Source organism: Onychostruthus taczanowskii, unplaced genomic scaffold (genome assembly GCF_017590055.1).
Source record: "Onychostruthus taczanowskii isolate IOZ18803 unplaced genomic scaffold, ASM1759005v1 scaffold93, whole genome shotgun sequence".
Taxonomy (NCBI): domain Eukaryota; kingdom Metazoa; phylum Chordata; class Aves; order Passeriformes; family Passeridae; genus Onychostruthus; species Onychostruthus taczanowskii.
In genome coordinates, this window is record NW_024507324.1 from 2,207,385 (window position 1) to 2,229,215 (window position 21,831).

Below are 21,831 nucleotides of genomic sequence, written 5' to 3' on the forward strand. Positions count from 1 at the left end.
ATTCTATGAAGCAGCTTTGCTACAACACTAACAATTACTTGAGTTTATTTTGCTTCTTGTCTTTGCGAGAACTTTAAACCTAAACTTAATCCTGTGATTCTTCAGGGGATAATTAGAATGTCTCAGAATCCTTACTATGCCAGTTGCATTTTGACCCAGAGACTGCAGGATGTTTTTCACCATCACAGAATTTAAAACTACAGAAGACAATTATGTAAAAGTGTTGTCAGAGTCCATCAAACTCCAGAGCAATAGGAGTACCTTGAGGGAATGAATTATTCAGGTAACTGGAAACCTGGCTATCAGACCTGTTTGCTGTTGAAGTCATTGCTTTGGTTAGTTATCAAAATTTTGATTCACGCTTCGTGAAGCAGTGAGGAAGTAGCAGCAGAACCAGAAGGCTCTTCTCAGATTCTAAGTAAGGAGCACATAATTTCATAAATGTGTCCTCCGAATTCCCTCTTTGCCTCATTGTGCCTGTTTTTCAACCTGGTATATCCTGGGATTGCTTACTTTTCATATATTGTCATAGATCTTAAATGTGTTTCAGAAGAGGAATAGCAAGTGGTTCAACTTGCTATTGAAAAATGTGTCACAAAATCTGGTAATTATGTAGTTATTCTTTCTCAGCCTACTGTGTTCCCAGTGGGTTTTTTCCTGACTTTCAGTGTACAGTCCCTCCTCACTAGGAAATGGTTGATGGCAGATAAAGGTAATACCTCAGAGACAACTTGGTAGATAAAAACTGGAATATTGGAGTAAGTCTCTTACACTACTGCTGTGCTGTGCTGACTTCGAAGCCTTGCTGCAAGAACCTGGAAGTGATGCCTGAGGAAGAGTGGCACAAGTGTTCCATCTGAGAGCACTGATCAGCTAATGGATGTGCTCATAGCTTAATGTCATAGTGGGACAGAGGTTCAGAGCTAATGCGAAGGTGATGTATGACTGATATACCCTTGAGGGCCAGTCCCAATTCCTGGATATGACCTGTGGCTTCCATTATTTGGTCCCCTTTGATTGCAGAGAGGCACTTTCCAGCAGGATTTTGCAGTTACATCAGCGTCAGGAGGGATGAGCAGAGTGATTATTATGGGCTTTGGGAGCGCAGATGCATTAAACAAGCTTCTAATTTCTTGGAGAGACTTTCCTTGGAAAAGAGCAGAGGATTTGTGACTGAAGTGTGCCTGACAGGAAGGATGGGATCCTGCTGGAAAGATGTGCTGTCACAGCTGACAAGATGTTCATCCTTCCAGCACATGCTGCTTCACTTACCGTGTCTGTATGTCTTTGGAGGCAGCCTGACCCAGCTCCTGGCAAGAACCCCAAAGCTGAGCAGAGAGAGAAATTCACACGGAGGGAGAAACAATGTCACGTTATGCTGCTCGTCAGGAAAAAAACATTGAATTTGCTATCAGTGAGCTGAAATCTAAACAGCCTAAATGGTCCTAATAGTTGGAGAGGTTATGGAAGCTTGCCAGAGCATGGAAAGCATAACAACTGAATTTTATAACAATCAAGCTACTCTTATAAATATTTGCATGTGCTGTTTCAAAACCTACTACACGGTCATTCATGTACTGCAGTTAGAAAGATGAGGAGGGGGGAAAAAAAAGAGAGCGAGAAGAAAAGGGCACTCCGTGTTTTGTAGCTGCCATAATAAAGAATGGGCAAAGCACCAGAAAGAAAAGAAAAAGAAACCCTCCAAAGTTCAATAAACACTAAAGGGAATAAAAATAAATCTTTGGAGCATTTATTACAAGCCCTTGATGGAAGGATTGGATTGAAGCTCTCAGCCTTTCCAGTGTGGGTGTATGTGTGAAGGCAGCCTGTCTGGCCTCTTCCAACGAGAAAAGAAAAGTTGTTTACAGTTCCTAACTTGGGCTGTACATGTAATTGATTTCTTTTTGTTTCAATAGCAGAAAAGAAAATTCAGAGGGGAAAAAAAACCCTCACTTGGATACAATTGAATTTAGGTCTTTTTCCTCGCCAGAATGAAAGCTCAGCTCTCAGAAGAGCTGTGTCAAACAGAGTGTTTTGTTTCTCCTGAAATGTCAGTACATGCAGTACTTGAGAGGAGAGCTGTGGAAATGCAGGGCTCAGTTCATCAAACGCAACTGCGAAAGGCCGAAGTGTCATCCTTTTATGCAGGTTATTCCTAGTTTGGGGAATATCTTCAGTGTGAAACAAACTTCCTATCCCTGCTTTCAGTTTCAGGGTGCTTGACTGCACCTTGTTTTCCTCCCAGGTGCTGCTGGGGGCCTGTGTGCTGTTTTGGATAATTGGTCAGAGAATGTGTCCAGTCTCTCCCATTGACAGTGTTCCAGCCTGGAGCGATACTGCAGTCTGTGTCGGGATGGGTCTCCTGCACCTCTCCCATCAGTGCTTTTCGGCTTTGTCAGAGCAGGGCTGCTTTCTGTCCAGGTTGCTGGCACAGAAGCCTGGAGGGTGCTGGATATTGAACAAAGTCTGTAAGAGGCACAGAAACTACAGTGTCCTTATGCATTTAATCACTTACATACCAGAGTACATTTTAACCTGGCAGTTTGGACTGTCCCGTGTAAAGCAGCTGATGAAGTTTCAGTTTGTTCAAGACAGAAAAAAAAAAAAAAAGACAAAAAAGCGTAAACTTGTGATGCTCGGTGTTTAGCAGCCTTAAGGGAGGAGGAGAATGGATGCTGCCTTCACCTTCTCCAGCTGTGTTGTGTAACTCATCTCAGCTGTGGTGATTGTGATTATTACAGCTGGAAGTCTTCAGGTTTTTTTGAGGGCTGATTTAATGAGTAATTTTAAAATGACAAAAATGGAACCTTTCATTGCATTTACTATTCTCTCTCCCACCAAAACTAAAGAAGTCTATGTTTTCCTAGCTACAGGAAATATATTGATTTAATTCCACTCATTAATGATAATAGTTTAAAGAATACTTCAGGGGTCTAGTCTGCAGCAGGGTAACTGTGATTGCAGACTAGCTTGGTCAGAGTCACCCTGGTGTCTGCTGGAGTCCATGGGGCCAAAACCAGAGGGGAGTGCAGAGGTATCCAAGTGAATGTGAATTGATAAAACTGTCAGGTTAAGGTGGAGTCACAAAGAGAGATAAAATGCAGCATCTGAGATCACTTAAAGGCTAATCAAAAAGCCTGTAGACTTTCTGGGGTTGTTAGCGTTCCTTAAAGGAGAGTTGCAAGTCTCATTTCTCAGTCTTCATGTTGATTAATTTTCACATAAACCCCAATTGTGCAGTCAGCCATTCCATGAATAATGCCTTTTCCTCAGTTGACTTGCTGTGGATACTGTTATGAATGATAGAGTAAAGAAATCAAATTTCTTAGGTGAGGTTTTATATATAAAGATATAAAACTATCTTACAAGAGAGATGAAACTTCTGTAAGACCAGAATTCCTGCTTATTCATAGAGGGTGTCCCATGCCTGCCTTCCAGTGGAAGGTAAATACTTGTTTGCAGTGTATACAGATGCACATATGCCAACACAAAAACAGGCACACTGAAAGAGTATTCATTCTCTGTCTTCCTTATATATGAAAGAGAGAAAAAATGTAAATGCAGGAATTGCTCAGGAATATCCACTCGGACACATATTGAGAGATTTGTAATATGCAGTATCTAAAACAAAGAAACTGGAAAGAAGTCCTACAAATACAGCACAAGAAGGTTCTAGGAATAAGAAGCTAAATATAAACCAAGCTGACAGTTAAATAGGGCTTTTCAATCTAAAATAAAGTCAAGATGGACAGCATTTGTCTGTGCCAGGGCAAGTGACTGGCTGCTAGTTTGGCTTGTCCACAGTGAACAAAATGGTTGGTTGATCCCTCAAACAAATGACAGGGAAGTCCAACTTACAACTCATCCTGGAAGCATCAATCTTATATATACATATTATTATGCCAAATTATATTCCTAGTAGGATTAGGTTTGGCTGAAAAGCAAGTAGTAGTCTCGGAGTTTCCTACAGCAGGAAAAGCAAATTGAAGATACTATTTCTCTCCTAAAGAAGAATGTAATTTCCGAACCAAGTAGCTTTTATAAGAATTTGCAAAATGTATCAAGGTCATAGTGGCATACACTTAAGTGTTTCTCAGAATGTCTTCCTTTGGTATTTTGAGAGACTCTGGCACTGATGTGTTGCTGATGGCAGAGAGCTTTGATGTAGGAGTAATTTGCATCCGTTTGCCTTTGAGTTCTCACTGTGAGATTGTGGCAGTTTCCTGTCAATGAGCATAGTAGCCAAGAATAGTGATTATGATGCCTGGGGGGTTATTTTCAAGCGCTGCAGATGTGAAAATCTGAGAAATTTTTTTTTTTTAATTTTCTTTTTTTTTTTTTTTTTTTTTAATTAATTAAGTGGAACCATAAGGACATCTGGAGTTTCCTCTTCATAGTTGTACCTGTTTGATCATACTGAAGGTCTGCTTTGTGAAGTACTCGTTACAGAGGATTTTTTTGAAGTGCTTTAAGAACTTGTCATCTCTCACTTAAAATGCATCTGCAGTTGAGGCTGAGATTATTTCTTTATCATCAAATATTTTCTCATAGCTACATTTATTAAGCAGTCAGTTTGAACTTACTCAAAGAGCCACAACAGGTGGGTTATTAAACGTGTAACTGTAAGAACACCTGTGCTTCCTCAGCTGAAAATGCCTCTCCAGGCCCCAAATACAATTTTCCTTTTTCTTTTTTTTTTTTCCCTAACTTATCCACTTCAGTTTTCACACTGTAAGAAAAGAAGAAACTGTTCCCTTCATTTGAACTGAGATTTTTATCAGGTCTTAAAGTAATTTCATCTCCTCTCTGAGGAATGTGAGCTTGTCTCCTTCCACTTTCTTCCCCTGTCTCTTCTCTTAACGAGTTTGAGTGTCAGGCAGGAGTGCTGCAGGCAAACTTCTCCTGGTGCTGCTGCTCTAGACAGTGTGGAAGGGCCTCAGATCATCAGACCATCAGATGGTGACTGAAACACTTAGGGTTACCTGGTTTGTGCAAAACTGCCTTGCTGCTTACCCTTAGTCAGGGTTTACCACTGGGAAGGAGAAACACTGTTTTGAAACCTAAACTGAGATGTCTGACACTGCTGTTGGAGACTTGAACCTGTTTTTCTGGGGTTTTTTTCTGCTTTTACCAAGTTTATAGTAAGTTTATGTCTTTTACTGCTTCCAAGGGGTCAAAATTCATGTAATCCTGTTAATAGTGTCTACGGTCCTCTTGCCTTTTCCCCTTGTTTTTCCTTCCTCTTCTCTTCCAGCCCTCATCACTATAATCAGAATGACTATTTTGTTCCAAAAATATCCTTTAATAACTAGGTGTGGAATAAAAACTAATCTATTTATCTAATCTAATAAAATCATGGCTAATTCATGCTCCATATTCTGAGGGGAAGTGGTTTTCAGAAAACATACAGATCAGATGAGCTGCTGTTATTTGTTGTCTTAGCAGATCCCTGTGAACTCTTTGCAAGCCTGAAGGCATTTACCATGTACCAACTGCTATATTTTTTTCTCAGTTCATAAGTGTTCAGGATTTTCCACCAGTAGGTTGAAAGAGAGGAGGTTTAAATGCATGACCTGAAATAGAGTTGAAAGTAGTTGTTAATCTCTGTTAATAAAAAACAAAATAAAATGGTATAAAAAACATATGGGGTAGATTTTCTTAATTTTTATTAAATTGTTAATAGTACTAAATTAACCATTGGAAACCATGAACCATGCTTCAGGTATTTCCCTGTCTGAGGCTATCTTGTATTAAAATGTTTGAAGACAGAGTATATTTTATCATCAAGTAATAAAATCCCATCGCTCTCTTGCAGACACCATCCTGCCGAGCTATTACAGCCTTTACTTCCGAATTGTCAGGTTTGACGTCTCGGCGATGGAGAAGAACGCCTCCAACTTGGTGAAGGCTGAGTTCAGGGTCTTCCGCCTGCAGAACACCAAGGCCCGCGTCTCGGAGCAGCGGATAGAGCTCTACCAGGTATGGAGGAACCTCCCACACCTCAGCTCCCCGCCTTGCTGCTGCAAGCCCATCCAGCAGGCAGAACAAATCGTGGCAGTGAGCAGTTGGGTCCCCTCTCTGCAAAGCAGCCTCTTACTTCAGTGCCTAGCCTAGGAAGGACTTCACACAAAATCATGTGAAGCTGTAATGTGCAAACTTTTTCTAGCAGTTAAGCCTCAGGACTCCAGAGTTTTGAGCCAGCAGTGTGCCCAGGTGGCCCAGAAGGCCAATGACATCCTGGCTTGTATCAGCAATAGTGTGGCCAGCAGGACCAGGGCAGTGATTTTCCCTCTCTATCCAGCCCTGGTGAGGTCGAACCTCAAATCCTGGGTCCAGTTTGGGACACCTCATTGCAAGAAAGACATTGAGGTGCTGGAACGTGTCCAGAGAAGGTCAAAAGAGCTGGGCAAAGATTTAGAGAGTCTTATGAGGAGTGGCTGGGGGATCTGGGGGTGTTTGGCCTGGAGAAAAGGAGGCTCAGGAGTGACCTTATCTCTCTCCAACTCCCTGAAAGAAAGGTGTAGCCAGGTGGGGATTGGTTTCTCCTGTGCAGCCAGCAGCAGGACAAGAGGAAATGGGATCGAGCTGCAGCACGGGAGGTTGAGATTGGACATCAGGAAGAATTCCTTCACTGAAAGGGTCATCAAGTATTGAAACAGGCTGCCCAGGGAGGTGGTGGAGTCACCATGTCTGGAAGAGTTCAAGAAATGACTGGACATAGCACTTAGTGCCATGGTCCAGTTGACATGGTGGTGTTTGGTCAAGGCTTGGACTCTATGATCTTGGAGGTCTTTTCCAACCTTAACGACTCTGTGATTCTGTGTTTCATGGCATACAAAAAAAAGAGAACAAGACATCAAAAAAGTTATTCCCAGGATATCTGTCTCCCAACACCTGGCCTGAACTGTAGTTTACATAGAGGTCAAATTCCTTCTCTCTGGCCCATGTTCAGGAGAAGCTTTTTAAGACTTCCTTGTAGAAATGGAATTAAAACTGAATTCAGGGATTGTGGAGTGAGTAAGAAAATGCCCCATGAATCACTCCTGAGTGTTGACAAGATTTATGTCATTTAATCTTTAAGGACTTTGGAGCCTTTAACCTCATTTAACATAGAGTCTGTGCATTTCTGCAAATACTGTCTAGAGCATATTTCATCTGAAGCATAGTTCTCCACACTGAGAAACACAACAACGAAAAGGGGCTCATCTCCCAGAAGTTTTATACTGAGTAAAACTTGCAGTTGTTCCAGCAACCTGTGACATGTTCTGCTGAAAACCCTGATGGATAGAATACCACCTTGTAAAAGTATATGGAGACCCTCTTTAGCTCTGTTCTTGGTGCCTGCATTAGCTGTGCTTGAGCACTGTCCTGGGCTTGCAGCACTTTGGAGTCCAGCTCGGATCCAGTGGGTGCAAATTTGAGTCTTCTCCCTCACTTTGAATGTTCACCTTTTCCTGCCTGGTCTGGTCAAGTGGAAGCCAAACTGGAAGCAGAGAGAGGGGACACTTTGGGTTCACAGGCTCACTGAGGTAACAGTAGAAGCCAGTCACGCAGGCTGACAGCAGGAAAAGTGCGTTGTGCTGTTTAGATGTTGTTTAAATGTAGGAAAAGCTTAATTTCCATTTGAATGTGGTTCAGGTCCACAGGTGGCAGCTGCGACCTTGTAAGAACAGGATGGCAGAAAAGTTGAGCAAATAATATGTTATTTGTTAAAAGGGAAAGCTAAGAACCTCTGTTGAGAATCACTTTTATTGCCTGTGTAGAGCAGCTATCCCAGAGAATTATGCTATGAGTCCTAGGGATGCTGCCACAGCAGCCTGCTGAAACAATTGTATATGCTGGCTTGGCCTCGTTGCTCAGACACCCTAAAAGGAGTTGATAGCATCTCTGGGCTTTCTGTTCTACTTTTGAGAGCTGTTAGTCAGCTAAAAACAGCTAAAAGAATACAGCTGTGGTTGCCTGAGCTCAGTTCATTGCCTTTCTGTGTTTGAGGAACATGGGACACAAAGAGTTCAGCAGAGGTATGGAAGAAAGGGCCTTTGCTTGGCTGGGATTTTGCCTTGTGATGAGAAACAGCTGGGGCTTGAAAGAGCCTGACTCCAGCAAGCCTGTGCCCATGGAAATGACTTGACACCTGCATCCAGGACAGGTACTTGGGTCCCTGGATAAGTACATGGCTGGTGAGTAAGGCAGTTTCTTTTCTAGGCTGGGTGGAGCAAACTAAGTGAAGTGTTAGGTGAGTAATGAGTGCAGGTTATTGTAGGATTAGATCTTTTCTCCACCAAGTAACAGGCAAGCCAAAGGCAGCATGCCCTGTGTGTTTGTGCCAGGCATATTTTAGGCATTTTACTTTGTTCCTTTGCTTGTAGAGAGGCAAGCTGTCTCTGGATCATTTCCCTTTGATCATGTTTGTTTCTTGCAATCTTTTATGCAGTTCTTCCTAAAACCTTGTACAGAGGTATTACAGCTCTGTGGTGGGCAGTCTGAACTGCATGAGTTCCTTGGCAGGAGTTCTTCTGCCAAGCTCTTCTGCATGAGCGTCCCTAAATGTTGCTGCAACTGATCTCCATCACAGCACATGAGGTTAGGATGCAGTGTTTAGTAGAAAAAGCAAAAGCAGGGAGAAATTGGAGACAAGGGACCAAGATGCTTTTGGGTCCCTTCCAACTTGAGATATTAGATGATTCTGTGGTGTATTATAGAACAGTGCTATAGAAAGCGTTCTGAAAGTTATTATATGAATTCTAGAGATTAGAAAGAAGAAAATGTCTGCAGATGAAGGTGAAGAGGTACGGATAGGAGGCACTGGTGCCCCAGTGGTGCTGGAGGAGCTTCGGGGCTGTGTATTAATGTACTGAGAATGCAGATAGAGTTGTCTAGTGGTGAACATGATACAAGCATGGGAGGTAAAAGGGGATAGTCAGGAAGATCCTCATTTCAGTGGAACTGGGAGAGGCAACTATATTCTGTAAGGACTGGAGACTTAGATCTCTGACTCCAGCATGAAAAGCCATGCATGGAGGCTGAGCCCTGCAGAGGAGATTGCCAGTGGAGTTGGCATGAGCAGCTGCCGTTCCTCCTCTATGCATGAGCTTTGCTTCCTGTCTTGTGACACACATGTTGGGCTTGCCAGGGCTGTTGTGCCCAGAAGGAACAGTGTGGTTTTTCAATATGCATAAGCAACATTTAATTATTAGGGTTTTTTTTCCTCCTCCAACCAAATTTCAGGTTGTCGAGTGTTTCGCTTTGTTGTGGAATTCTTCTTGATGAGGGTTTTTGAAATTCCTCTCATACCTGCAGTTTCAAGGGATGGTTGTTCCTTTGTCCCCTTGTCTTTCTCAGGAGAAGAGGGGCAGAAGCCTTCTGGGAGAATCAGAGCTCTCTTGTGGCTCACTGAGATAGTCCCTGAACATGTGCACATCTTCTAGTTGCCCTCCAAGAGCTGTCTGATTTAGTCCAGTGGCAGTTTAGTAGTAGCATACATACATACCACTGATGCAGAAGGGACAACGTTATTCTAAAGAACTACTTTAGATGCAGCTACAGACAGATGTGCAGTGTAAATTGAAAAATAAGCAAGCAGAATACAAATATTTTATTTCTCTGCCTGTTTCTTTTTTTGTGTGGTCCTCTGACCTTACAGATCTACCCCTTAAAATGAAAGAAGAAATGCAAAACTGCACCTTTTCAGCTTAGCTTTCTTCAGGCTGCACTTGGCTCCCTTTTCCAAACCACATCAGAAAGGGACTTCGTGTTTTCCTGCAGCCGTTGTTTGCACTGACTCTGGGAAGGCAGTCTGGGGCTGCTTGGCATGGTGAGCCAGGGCTGTGGCCTCTTGTTCCCAGCCCCTGGTGCTGCAGCAGAGGCAGCAGGACCCTGTTCCTACCTCAGAGCCTGAACTGGAGCAGAGAGCACCCTGCTGTATTTATGCTGGGACTGAGTGGTTATGACTCTGCCTGCCAGGTTTTCTGCCATCTGGGTTTCTCCAGGCGGTAAATCCTAGAGATTAATTCTCATGGAGGTGCGCTGTGTGCATCCACAAAGTCAATGGGCAAGTAGTAATCCCTGCGTGCAGAAAATGTCTGCTTTTACCCAGAATGCTTCTCTTGATATTTAAGGATTACTCAGTCACATCTGTGTGTTCCTGCACAGATGGGAAGTGCAGTGCACATGCTAAGTAGTCTTAGGATGGAAAATAATGAAACTCACTGAAGTAGGAATTAAGTTACTTTTATAAGGCTGATATGAAAGCTACTATCTCTTCTTGGCTCTGATTAAGTGAAGCCGCAGAGAATTAAATTCTTCAGCAGCACTACCTTTTCTGTTGTTTCTTCTGCCCAAAAGGGAGGCTTAATCTGAAGGTTATACTGCTGATCATCAGCACGTTGGAGAGTGGGAAGCTGAAGGGACGGAAGGAAGCGGCATGACCTCGGACAAGGCGTGCTTCTCCCGTCCTTCCACCGCACCATGCTCACTCAATGCACTTCCCAGCGTGCACCAAGACTTCAGAAAATATTAAGAGGATAAAGTGCTTTTGGGGAAGGGAGGAGGAGTAATATTAAATAAACAAGTTTTAGCATCCTCCAGTGGCCCTTGCTATGTTTTTAAAGATTTATGCCAAATGCAGGCTTTATTGGAATTTCATCAGATAAAGCTCAGTTGTTATGGGAATGTCTTTGTTCATCAGTTTTCTTGCCTGCTTTGAAGACTTCATCACATCTTTCTTTTATTAAGGTGCTTCTGTATTTATGAATAAAGTCCCTGCACCCTTCAAAAACAGCCTTGTCTTTTATGGATAAGTATTCCAAAAACAGATAGGCACCACTGCAAAGCAGAACTAGTAGATCCTTATAGGGTGAAAAGACATCCTTCAGAGAGTGCTGTGGTGTTGGGTTTAAGGTATTTTTATTATGTAGAGGCAGTCAAACAATAACAAGTAATAATTACTTCCTGTGGAAGCAGTGCCATGTTTTGTTAACACATCATAAAGCATCAGAAGAAGTGCAGCTGAAGCACTGTTTTTACTGTCGTCATTATCTGAGGCTGCTGTGGGTGGGATTACCCGAGAGGCTGTGGTTGGGAGGGATGTATCCACAGGATGTATCATAGCAAGGGTGGGGGCAAATGAACAGTGCCAGGTTAGAGCTGGGGGGGGACACATCATATTGCAGTGAAGAATTTGAAGCAAACAGGAGAAGACCTTTGGGCTTTCCATGTTGGAGAGGGCCCAGTCCATGTCAAGAGCTCCTGTGGAGCTTGCTTGGGGTCTAGGAAGTCCTCTAAGCTGTGGTAGCCCACACTTCCTCCAGGGCCTCTCTCCCTGCTTGGAGGTATGAGTGGAAGATGCTGTGGAACATACTACCCCATTATGAGTCAGATTTAGATTTAAACTATAGTTCGTTGTTCAAATACTTTCAATTCAGACAGTGTTTTGTCTTGTTTTTCAGTTGGGGAATACATTTAGAGTGAGCTACTATAGATTGGGTCCAAATCTCCGCAGTGCAAATCTGAGGCAGTTTACACTGACTGCAACAGAGATCCTTCAGGCTGATCTCCATATAATCAAGACCAGAGGGGCCTTATTCTCTTTTCTTGCCAAAAAGTGCCATCTCTAATGCCATAGAAGAAAATACCATGAAGCAGGATTTGTGGCTGTGAGCTGGCACAGGATGTCTGTATAACAGATATCACCTGGGGCACTAGGTTATAACTGACTGCCGTCGCTGTGACCCACATCTAAAGTAGTGCATTTGGATCTCACCATTTTTGCATTGCTATCCTGAAACCAGACTCTTGCATTCTGAAGGGTTATGAGTTGAATGGCAAATGTACAGTGTTCTTTGAAGTGCCAAACCCAGTATAAGGTGTGGATGTAATAACCTTCTACTCTACCAAACTCCTTTGTTTTCCCCCAGCAGCAGCTCAGGACCAGAGGAAGTTAATTTGCAGTATATTTCAGTTGAATTGCTGTTTTCTCCTTTTTCCAGAATCCTCCTTTTCTGGTTCCAAATACTGTATGCCCTACAAAAAGATGCCAGTACATTGGAGACCATACCTAGAGTACATTTGGCAAATACTCTGTGGGCGTGAGGGGAAGTATTTATGGCTGCATCATCTTCACTGTAATTTGGGAGCATACCTCAGATGCATCTGCCTCTTGTCAGGAATAGAGCAGTTACTGAAGACAACTTGAAGGAATATATAATATTTCCATCAGCTCCTGGCAAGGGCCCTTGTGTATTTCCCAGCTGGACACTGTCTTGTGTAGAAATGCAGGCCACAGATGGCTGTATTGCCATTTGTGGTGCCTGTACATTATTGGAGGTGTGGGAATGCAGGCCATGGGTCTGAAAACAACAGCTAGGATTGGGTTCCTGTTCTTTGGGCTAGGGTTTGTTGGGGTAGCCAAGCCTACATTACACTGGGACACGGGCAAGTTTGAGCCAAGCAGCTCGGCATGGTAGTCACTGGGCTAAGGAACATCAGGTTGGTTTGATGTCCATGTGCTAAAGAGTCTCTTGGAGGGGGAAAAGTGGTGTTCCTGTTCTGGGGAGGTTTAGGAAACAATGTGACGTTTTGTTGGAGAGAAGCCTACCTGAAGAAAAATAGGTGATGGGAGAAAATGGAGGACAATGGGAGTGGTTTGTGTGGAAACCTGTAGGTGGTGGGAAGAGAAAGCTACAAGGAGAACTGTGAGTTTTAAGGAACAAGGCAGGCAAGAGGAAGGGAAGAAAGAGGAGGGACTTGTGGAAGAAGACATCTTGGAGAAAGTACTGTGTCCAGATACTCATTTAGCCAAGAAAGTTGCCAAAATGTTGTAGTAAAATGCACATGAAGATGAGATAATATTGACAGGGACAGGACCAAGGAAAAGAAAAGGGATTAGGAGACCTGTGCATAAATGGGAGATGAACACAGGAGTACCCTGCAGGATCTGGGAGATTTGGCTAGAAGACAGGAGAACCCACTCTGTTTCTGTCGACTTTGGCTCCTCTTTGTTGATACTTTAATAAAGCATAATGTGCCTTTGGCAAGTTAAAGCTAAAGGCTAGATAAGTTTAGGGGATTTTTTTGTTTTGCTTCATTTTATATAAAATCTTTCTTTGGAGCTATCTTAAAATCTCCCAAATGGCAGGAAATTGCCCTCAATATTTCAGAATCTTCCAGGAGAAGGACCCCAGACCCTCCATTCTCGTTTATTGCTTAAACAATACAGAGTCTTCCTGCCTGCTTAAACATAAATTAGGCTGGACAGCCTCAGGGCTCTGTCCCCAACTTACACTGCATATGTATCTTCAGTATCAGGAGGAAGGCCCTGCTTGGGGAACAGATGGAGAGGAGATCCCTTCCCTGGATCCATTCTCTTCCCAGAGCTCATCCCCTCGCCACAGAGTGATGTGACAGAGTCAGTCACAGTGATTCCATGACACACTTGACTTCCCCTCCCTTTCTGACCTGCTTAAGTGCTCATCTCTTTGTCTGCCTCATACTTCACCTTCTTTTACCTTTAAGTGAGCAACAGCCAGCACTGTAAGAGAATCCTTCTGCAGCTGTAGCCCATCCAGATATAAAAGCAGTTGGGTTATGTGTGCAATATGTTCTTTTTATTTGCAAGTCTGCATGAAGAACGTGTCTGGCAAGTTCTGAGCAGATGGATCAGAGACCTATGGGTTTTTTTAGAAACTTTGGCAAGCACTCCATACCTTTCTTGGTATTTTGGCAGGAACTCTGCATCTCATATAGTAGTCTCTAAAGATTCTGCCCTCAGTTTGAGCCTGATTCGGGGACCACTGTAAGTAATGGAAAGACTTCATTGATAAGGAGGGGGACTGTAAAGCCCTTTTAACTCCATAGCACTGAAGGCCGAGTCTGAATCGCTCCTTTGCAGGAGTGGCTACAAGAAGAGCTTAAAAACTCACACTGACATTTTTTAAAAAAGCTGGTCTCTTGCACTTAGAAGCAGCTAAGATTTTGATAGCCAGTAGATTCCCAGTTATCTGGCAAAACGTACTGTATGGAAGCTTTGTACTTTACACCATATGTTTTCACATATAATGAGTAGTAAATTGGAGAGTTTTGCAGCAAAATCAAGGATTTTCTTTACCTTATGTCCAAAATAGGATCAAAAGGCCTCAGATTTAACCAGGGAATGAGAAAGGATTGATAATTAGCATGGCCATTTTTTAACTGCAAGTTTCAGAAAGAGCTGGCTGAAGTCCCTGAGAGCTGTCCGAGGAGACCTTTGAAATCTGGAACCAGGCAGTGTGTGAATCTTTCAGTAGGGTGAATTGTATCTAAGAATTTGGACACTCCCAGCAGCTGCGTATGCAGACCTTGGGAATCTGGTCATTCCAGTGTAAAGAGTTATGCTGGAGTCCCCTGCAGTTTCTTCTAGATCAGGAAAGGTCATCCTAAATGGCAGTTTTCAGCTGTGGTGTGCATAGCTGAACTTATCTTTGCTTTCATGTTAACCAGCATAAGCACCTCATTTACCACTGGATCTCATTGTTTGGGCTTATTTACTTTAGGCTTACAAGCACATGTCAGGTTATTTCCATTATTTTTAAAAGGGCCGTAAAGTTCCAATGGAAATCATGGATAATGACTGATAAATAAGAGAAAGAGTAGTGAGCCTGCCAAGGTGTTGTAATACAAGAACATCACAGGAGTCTGAAATGACAGAGAAGGGAAGGGAAGGGAAGGGAAGGAAGGAAAGAAGGAAGTTATCAGGAGGCCAACAGCATCTGAAGGGAGGAGATCAGACTGTCCAGAATGAATGGAAAGACAGATTAATAGCAGGTTTTCGTAAGATAATGCCATATTTACTGCTGTTCAGTGACTGCAGAACCTACACTGGCTGATAGCAGTGTCCATTTCAAGTTCTAAGGCAATGCATAAAATAGGATAGATATTTTAAAGTTACTATTACTATGTTTGGAGCATTCATGAACTTGTTTTAAGAAACTAAGTCACCAAAAATACTTCCAAAGAGTTGGTGACCATAATTCTCAAACCCAGCTATAAAATGCTCTTGGTTTTCTTGGCTGCAGCAGATGTATGTCATTGATGTATGTCATCACTGCTGAACCACATTCACTTTATTGTTTGTTTGCTTGCTGAGGAGGTGGTGAATTTATTAGCCAAAACTATTCCACTGTAAGTTATATTTAATTGTAATTTTTCCATTCTTCTGCATCTGATTGTGGTGACAATAGAAGAGTATAAGTAGTTATTGGCCACAATACCAAATCTAAAGTGAACTAAACAAGTTGCTGTTCTGGGGTTCTAGTTATTTGAAAGAACCAGTGTACCTTTGTGTCAAATTTTTTCCTTTTAGCTGTGTAATGAGTCACGAAGACAGGCTGTTCTGGCGTCTGCTGTCAGTGGTTATTGTCTAGAATACATACACTAATGTGTTGATTCAGTTATCCCCTGCTTTAGCTGCCTAAATATATGAGCGGGGGAGTAGGCAAAGGAAACTTTGAGCGAAGTAATTATGTTTGTTTTAACAGTCGTGGGCTTAGTAGTTCTTCTGAGTTTGTTTTTGAACCAGTTTAATTACACTGACGCCAAGTGCTGCTGCTCTGCTCTTGTCAACTTCTGATAAGCCCCATTCTTTAAGGAAGTTGTGTTTTGCAAGCATTCTGCTTTGTTTGTTATAATGAATTATGTAGTGTTCTCAGTGTACTTTACAGTTTATAAAATACAGACTGAGATAATCTTTATCCTTACTTTTATACTCAGAACCGTGTGATAGTTTCCTGAGGGTATAAATGTTTTTGCCTATAAATAAACAGTTTCTTCCTCCAGTATTTGAATCAAGATTTCAGCTACTTGATACTTAAATTTTTAAAAAATGTATCTGTTAATGCTTTCCAGTTAGTCTGAAAAATAAGCATAACAAGTGACAGAAGTAATTTACAAATCAGTATTTTCTGGAAACTCCTCATGCTTCTGAAACCAGTTTGTGACAAAACTAAAATTTTTCACTGTTGAATGCCTTGGTTGTGGTGATTTGGGATATGCTTTCAAGATAACACCATGGGTCAGCCTCCTCTAATGGATGAAGAGGAGCACAGACAAATCCCTGCCAGCCAAGCAGAAGTTCTCCCCCAGAAGACTGAGCAGAATGAAGAGTATATTTCAACAGGATTTGTAAAATACCAGAAATCTGTCAGGCCTGATGAGGGTGGCATGTGAGTGCCGTCATCACCAAGATCCCTGGCTGGGTTTCCTAAACATAAAGAGCTGTATAAAAAAGAGGAATGCTTTGTTTGCATTTGGCTTCTTCATGAGCTGTTTCCTGCATTATTCATTTATTCACGTGTTTGTTTCACCTTAATCTGCTGGCAGTAGCTGCATGCATGTCATATCTAGAGACTCCTCATGGGTATTTGTAAGATTATTTTTTCACCAGGTGTTTTCAAGAAGCCTCAGAATTGAAAAAAAGTGTATGAGAGGTAGGTTAGCAGTGAGCATAGAAAAAGGTAGGTAGAAGGCAATGTGTAAGACACTGGTCAAGAAAAGATTAAGTGTTTTCGTTGGTGGCTTTCCTGTGAAAGGGAGAAATCACATACAAAAATTAGGTAGAAAAAACCTGAAATTGTTCTTAGAACTCTGTATACTGGTCTAGAAGTCTGGTGGATCACCTTTTGGTAACACTTCTTCCGATTCAGCTCATCCCCACAGCATGTGATCATGTGCGTTATGTTCCCTGTGTAATCGTTTACCATAACAGGTAGTGGAAGCAAGGTCAAGTGTGCAGATACCCCTGGACAGACATCCCCATGTCCAGAACCCAGGTTTGTTGGCTTTGAGCTGTCTCTGAGGCGTGTGCAGGTGTACATGCTCACAGCCGTTCGTGCATCACCAGCTGCTTGTACTTGTGGGTGTTGGGATGTGTTCCTCCTCAGCGAGGGAGGTGGGACTGCCTGTGTGGAAACTCTGTCTCCTGCTCATGCAAATGATGGGATCTGTGTCTCTGCATGCAGTGGGTGATGCACAGGATTCCCCCACCGGAAAACCTTTGCCTTCCACGTCATGGCCTGTAGTCAGACCAAACTCTTTCTACCTCTTTAAGAGGGAGCATTTGGGTAAGGTGCCAAAGGAAGTAAGAAAGGATTCAAGGGGAAGTTTTACTCAGTTGTCTTTCTCTTCTGTGGATTTTCCTTTTTCCCCTTGCCTTCTGTTAATACTTTTAGTGCACTGAGAACTTTTGCACAAAGGCTTTCGTTTAGCTCCTGCAGGTACAAGCTGTGCAGCAACAGTTCTGATAACAGTGTTTGATGTGGTTGTGATGGGCTAAGCTTGAAGGTGAGGTGGTGTTTATAGGTGAAGGTAATATCTCTTCTAAGACCAATCAGTGTGGCTGGAAGAAGTAGACAAGCTTTCAAGCGCAAAAGCTGCAAGGCACAGAAACGGCTTTTGTTCTTTTTTGAAACTAAATTAGTTGATCTAGTAGGAAGAAAGGATTGGAAATGGTGAATGAAAAGTTTTTCATTGAGGATATAGGCTTGAGGGTGTATTGGAAGAAAAAGGTATGTTGCTGATGGGGAAGGTTAAAACCAGAAATGTAAAGCAAAGTAAAAAGAAGCAAACCAAAGTGGGGAAATGGCAGAGAGAATCCAAAATGCTTATTTAATGGAGTGATTTCTGGAAGACTCAATTGAAGAATATATTATAGCTGTAAAAATTTCTTGAGAGATTCCTACAAAAAAGGCCCCTTTGTTTACCCCCATATAGAGTGCAGTTGCTTCAGTGTGGATGGAAATAAAAAGCAGTGTAGGAAAAGAAACTTTATCAGATTAATTTGTGGGAGAAAATGGACTCTGAGGATCCAGTCTAGGATTTTATCTTCCATTAGCTTTCCACACTTGCAACAATGTAAGAGAAAATGAAGGGAAAATTGAAATGGTGAGGCTAGAAGATCATTCTTGCTTACAAGTACTCAGGTTGTTAAGATCATACATTACCCGAACACTATAAGGATACTTAACCCAAGAGAAGGAGATTGAAGTTAATTTCACTAAGTGTTACACACTTCTCACTTAACAGCTTTTTGCTTAAGAACTGCCAGTGCCTGTTTAACCCATGGTGTCAGTTTTGGAAATTATCTCTTACTTAGTTTGTGACTTTTTACCTCGTTCTTTATAATTTTCTCCCTGAACATGTTGCATAAACAACATGTAGAGAAACTTTACTCTCAGACATTGAAGGTACCAGAGGATGGATAATATCCAGCTCTTTAATCCATGGTATCCATCCTGTCCCACAGTGCCGTACAGTTCAGAAACATTTTCTTGTCATTCAGCTCAACAGTGTGGATGGAGTTTGCTTGGACCATTGGATACATGCAGTGATGATTTCTTGTACTTCTACAAATGCCTTTTATTCCAGGTACACACTGACATCCCTTGACTCTGTCTTTTGGTAGCAGTTGGGATAAAGACTGCAATAAATACATTTATTTTTGATACCAAGGCATAGCTGTGTCTTCAGAATATGTCTAAGACCAATTATAGTTAACATCAGGAGATTGCTTTTGGCACATTACTTACTTTTAGTCCTTACATCACTGCCAAAACTGAGGTATGCAGTTTCTGGAGTCTTTGGAAAGATATGACTGTGCAGAAAGGAAGAGTAATGTGTCCCATTTGCCTCACACCCCCCCTACCCCCCAGCCCCAACACATCCTTGCAGAATGACAGCTGCATTACATCCTCAGAAACACTTGACCTGATAAAGACCAAAGGGAAGGCAAAGTTATATTTGTACTTCTCTGGGACTTTCCCAGCATTGATTACTGATTCTGTCATCCCTCTGGCACTTCTGAGCAGTGGTAGTCCCTTTGCTGCTGCCAGACTCTCTGTAAACAGTTGTTCAGACACTTTGTTTGAAGGTTACCTCATAAAAAGGAGTCCCAATATTCAATGTTGGAGTGCCCTTAGTTTCTACTGGGGAACTCAGCATCGCCTACCAGGGGCCCTTAGTAATCTTCTGGACTGGAACCAACATCTTCTTATAGCTTTTTGCTAAATGTGTTGATCAGAAAGAAGACGAAGAGCCTGTCATGTTGCTGTTCTTTTCATAAGACAAATGTTATTGTAGGAGCCACACTGTTGGCCTACAAGAGATCCAGCACTGCCTTGCAATAAACAGGGAGGCTCTACACGCTGACTCTACATGCTGGACAGAATCTGAGCTTTTCAAGCCTGTTTAATTACTAAAAGCCTGATTTTATCACAATGACATAGTTTCACACCTCTTTTGAAATATTTTTCTTTACATGTATTATGCAGTTTCACCATGATTTTATTACAGCAGTGCTTGCTAGATGTCAGGTTGTTCTGGGCTGAGAAAATAAGAGGAAACAATGAGGTGCTGTCAGTTACTCATTTGGAGATGGACTTGAGTGCTTAAAGAGAGGAAAAACCCGAAACAAAATACGAAGTCATACAGCTGGCCTACCAAAAGTTACAAAGTGATGTTATCGTGTGGTATCGTGATTGGAGTAGACTAAATGTTGTGTGGTATTCCAGCTCCCTGCATCACAAAACTATCAACAGAGTAATAACCAGAAAACCAGAAACCAGCTGTTAACAGCCAGAAGTCCAATTGTTTTTGTCCTAGTGTTAGGTAAATAATAGTAGGCTATGCTTGTGTATGGGAAGGCACTGACTGAATTGTTTGCCTGGGATGAGGAGGACTGTGGACACTTGAAATTCTGTTCATGCAGGGCCTGGGTTTCTTTTGTTCAGGTATTTTTTATAGCTTGGTCAGTAGAAGCTTTGCTGAATATTTGACAAAAATACAACTACAGCCTGTATCAAAGTTTGGATGGAAGCAGCCTCACCTGTTGGCACAAATCTGTGCATGGCTATCTGTTTAATGTATGATTAGTACCCGAAATCAGAGGGAAGGCTAAAAGCATGAATAAGGCAATACCATAGGTTAGTTGTAGGGGAGCAATGTAATATCTTTAGTGTACAGACTACATTGTACAGCCTGGACTTTGGCATCTTATGCTCTAGTCAGTGTAAGTATTACTGAAGAAGGTGAAATAGCTTCTTTTGATGATTACTGTGATCTCTTCAGCGCTTGTATTAGAGGATGGGTTTTCAGGCCAGTTCTTTCTGTGTGCTTTCTCTCATTAAGTAATATGTGATGGTGTGTTTTGCTTGGGAGCCTAAGCTGATTTCATTAGGGTGTTTTTATAGTGTTCTTCTCCTTAGATACCCTAAGAAGATTCTTTCTGAAATGTGCACAAATGTTCAACTGCTTCATAGAGGTTTTGACTGTAATAGTTTCTTGCACTATTTTCTAATGTTAGTGGTCCATTTTAAAAGCAGCCAGGTAAATGTTAACCTGTAGGAAATCTTATTTGTTGTTTCTTTCAGGTTTTAAAATCTAAAGAATTATCATCCCCAGGACAGCGCTATATCGACAGCAAAGTAGTTAAAACAAGAGCTGAAGGAGAATGGTTGTCTTTTGATGTCACTGAGGCTGTACATGAATGGCTCCATCACAGAGGTGACAAAAAGTGCTCTTTACCTTCACTCCTGTCCCAGCTGTTCCTTCATTAACTCAGGAGTATTTCAGAGTCATTCCATGTGTAAAAACCAACTCCATTCACTTTTATGTTTTGCAGACAGGAATCTTGGATTTAAGATAAGCTTACATTGTCCATGCTGTACCTTTGTGCCTTCCAATAATTACATCATCCCAAATAAAAGCGAGGAGCTTGAAGCAAGATTTGCAGGTAATTAAAGAAAAAAACTCCAATTTTTTAAAATGTTCTGGTATGTACTAATTGAGGAGGGAACTAAAAAGTTCTTTCTGTCTTCTAAATGGCATTCAGCTGATTGAAAACATGGTCATTTGAGAATCGTGATTCTCAGCTGGTAGGAAATGTTACTAAAGTCACAAGGGTAGAACTATATCACCTGAACAATTCTAAAATCACAAGGCATGAAAAAACTCTCATTCCATGCATGCAGCTTCGATGTCCTTAAAAGTCTGTGTTACAGTTTACAGCATGCTCACAAGGATATGCATACATTTTTGGATTTAGTGAAGACACTTGTAGAGTTTGCCATCTGCTGTCGGATAGTAATGAGAAAATAGCTCAATATTTTCAAAATAAACCTTCTGCTCTCCATCCTAGTACTCTGATGAGTCAGACATAGTCAAAAAGATTGGAATGAGTGGGCATTAAAAAAGTAAAAAAACTGTGTAGTGAGGGTTATGAATATATGTGCTCTTTATGGACAGAAGGCAAGATGGTATGGAGTAAATATACAAAGGTTGTATAAGCTCTCTTGTGTTTTTAAGCCATTAAACTTTCAGTTTCACAAAAGAGAAATTATATTTAATTGACTGTACTACAATTACCATCCGCCAGCACACATGAATCTATAGCTGTATTAGAACCAATTTTAACTTAAATTCTGTTCCTGAAGTTCTCATTTATTGAACTGTATCATGATTTGGTTCACTTGTGATCCAAGTATTTGGCTGTATTCCTTGTGAAGTATTAAGTTTTTCTGACCATTGTTTCACTGCATTGGAATTTTTTCCTGTAAGTAAATACATGTACTGGACATATAATTAAAGCCATTGTGTGCATTTAAAAAATGGTTAGTATGGTGTTTGGTCACTAGAATTGCATATGTTAAGAAAAGAATAGTGTATCTTTTTCCATTTAGATGGTAGTGTCTGGTTGGGGAGGTTAATTTTCTAAAGGATGTTAACAAAAGGCATAATGTGACTCCTATGAAAGGCCAATACCTTGACTCTCTTGTCTGTGCTATTGCCATGATAAGAAGCTAGTAA

General features: G+C 41.7%; 1 protein-coding gene across 1 annotated transcript in view; it reads left to right on the top strand.

The window, feature by feature from the left end:
- The window catches only part of TGFB2 (transforming growth factor beta 2), a 60,123-nt gene that overhangs the window by 31,387 nt on the left and 6,905 nt on the right, over nucleotides 1–21,831 (top strand). The window contains exons 2-4 of the mRNA XM_041426693.1: nucleotides 5,816–5,979; nucleotides 20,397–20,529; nucleotides 20,648–20,758. Coding sequence (XP_041282627.1) covers nucleotides 5,816–5,979; nucleotides 20,397–20,529; nucleotides 20,648–20,758 — 408 coding nt within the window. The remainder of the gene's footprint in view (nucleotides 1–5,815; nucleotides 5,980–20,396; nucleotides 20,530–20,647; nucleotides 20,759–21,831) is intronic.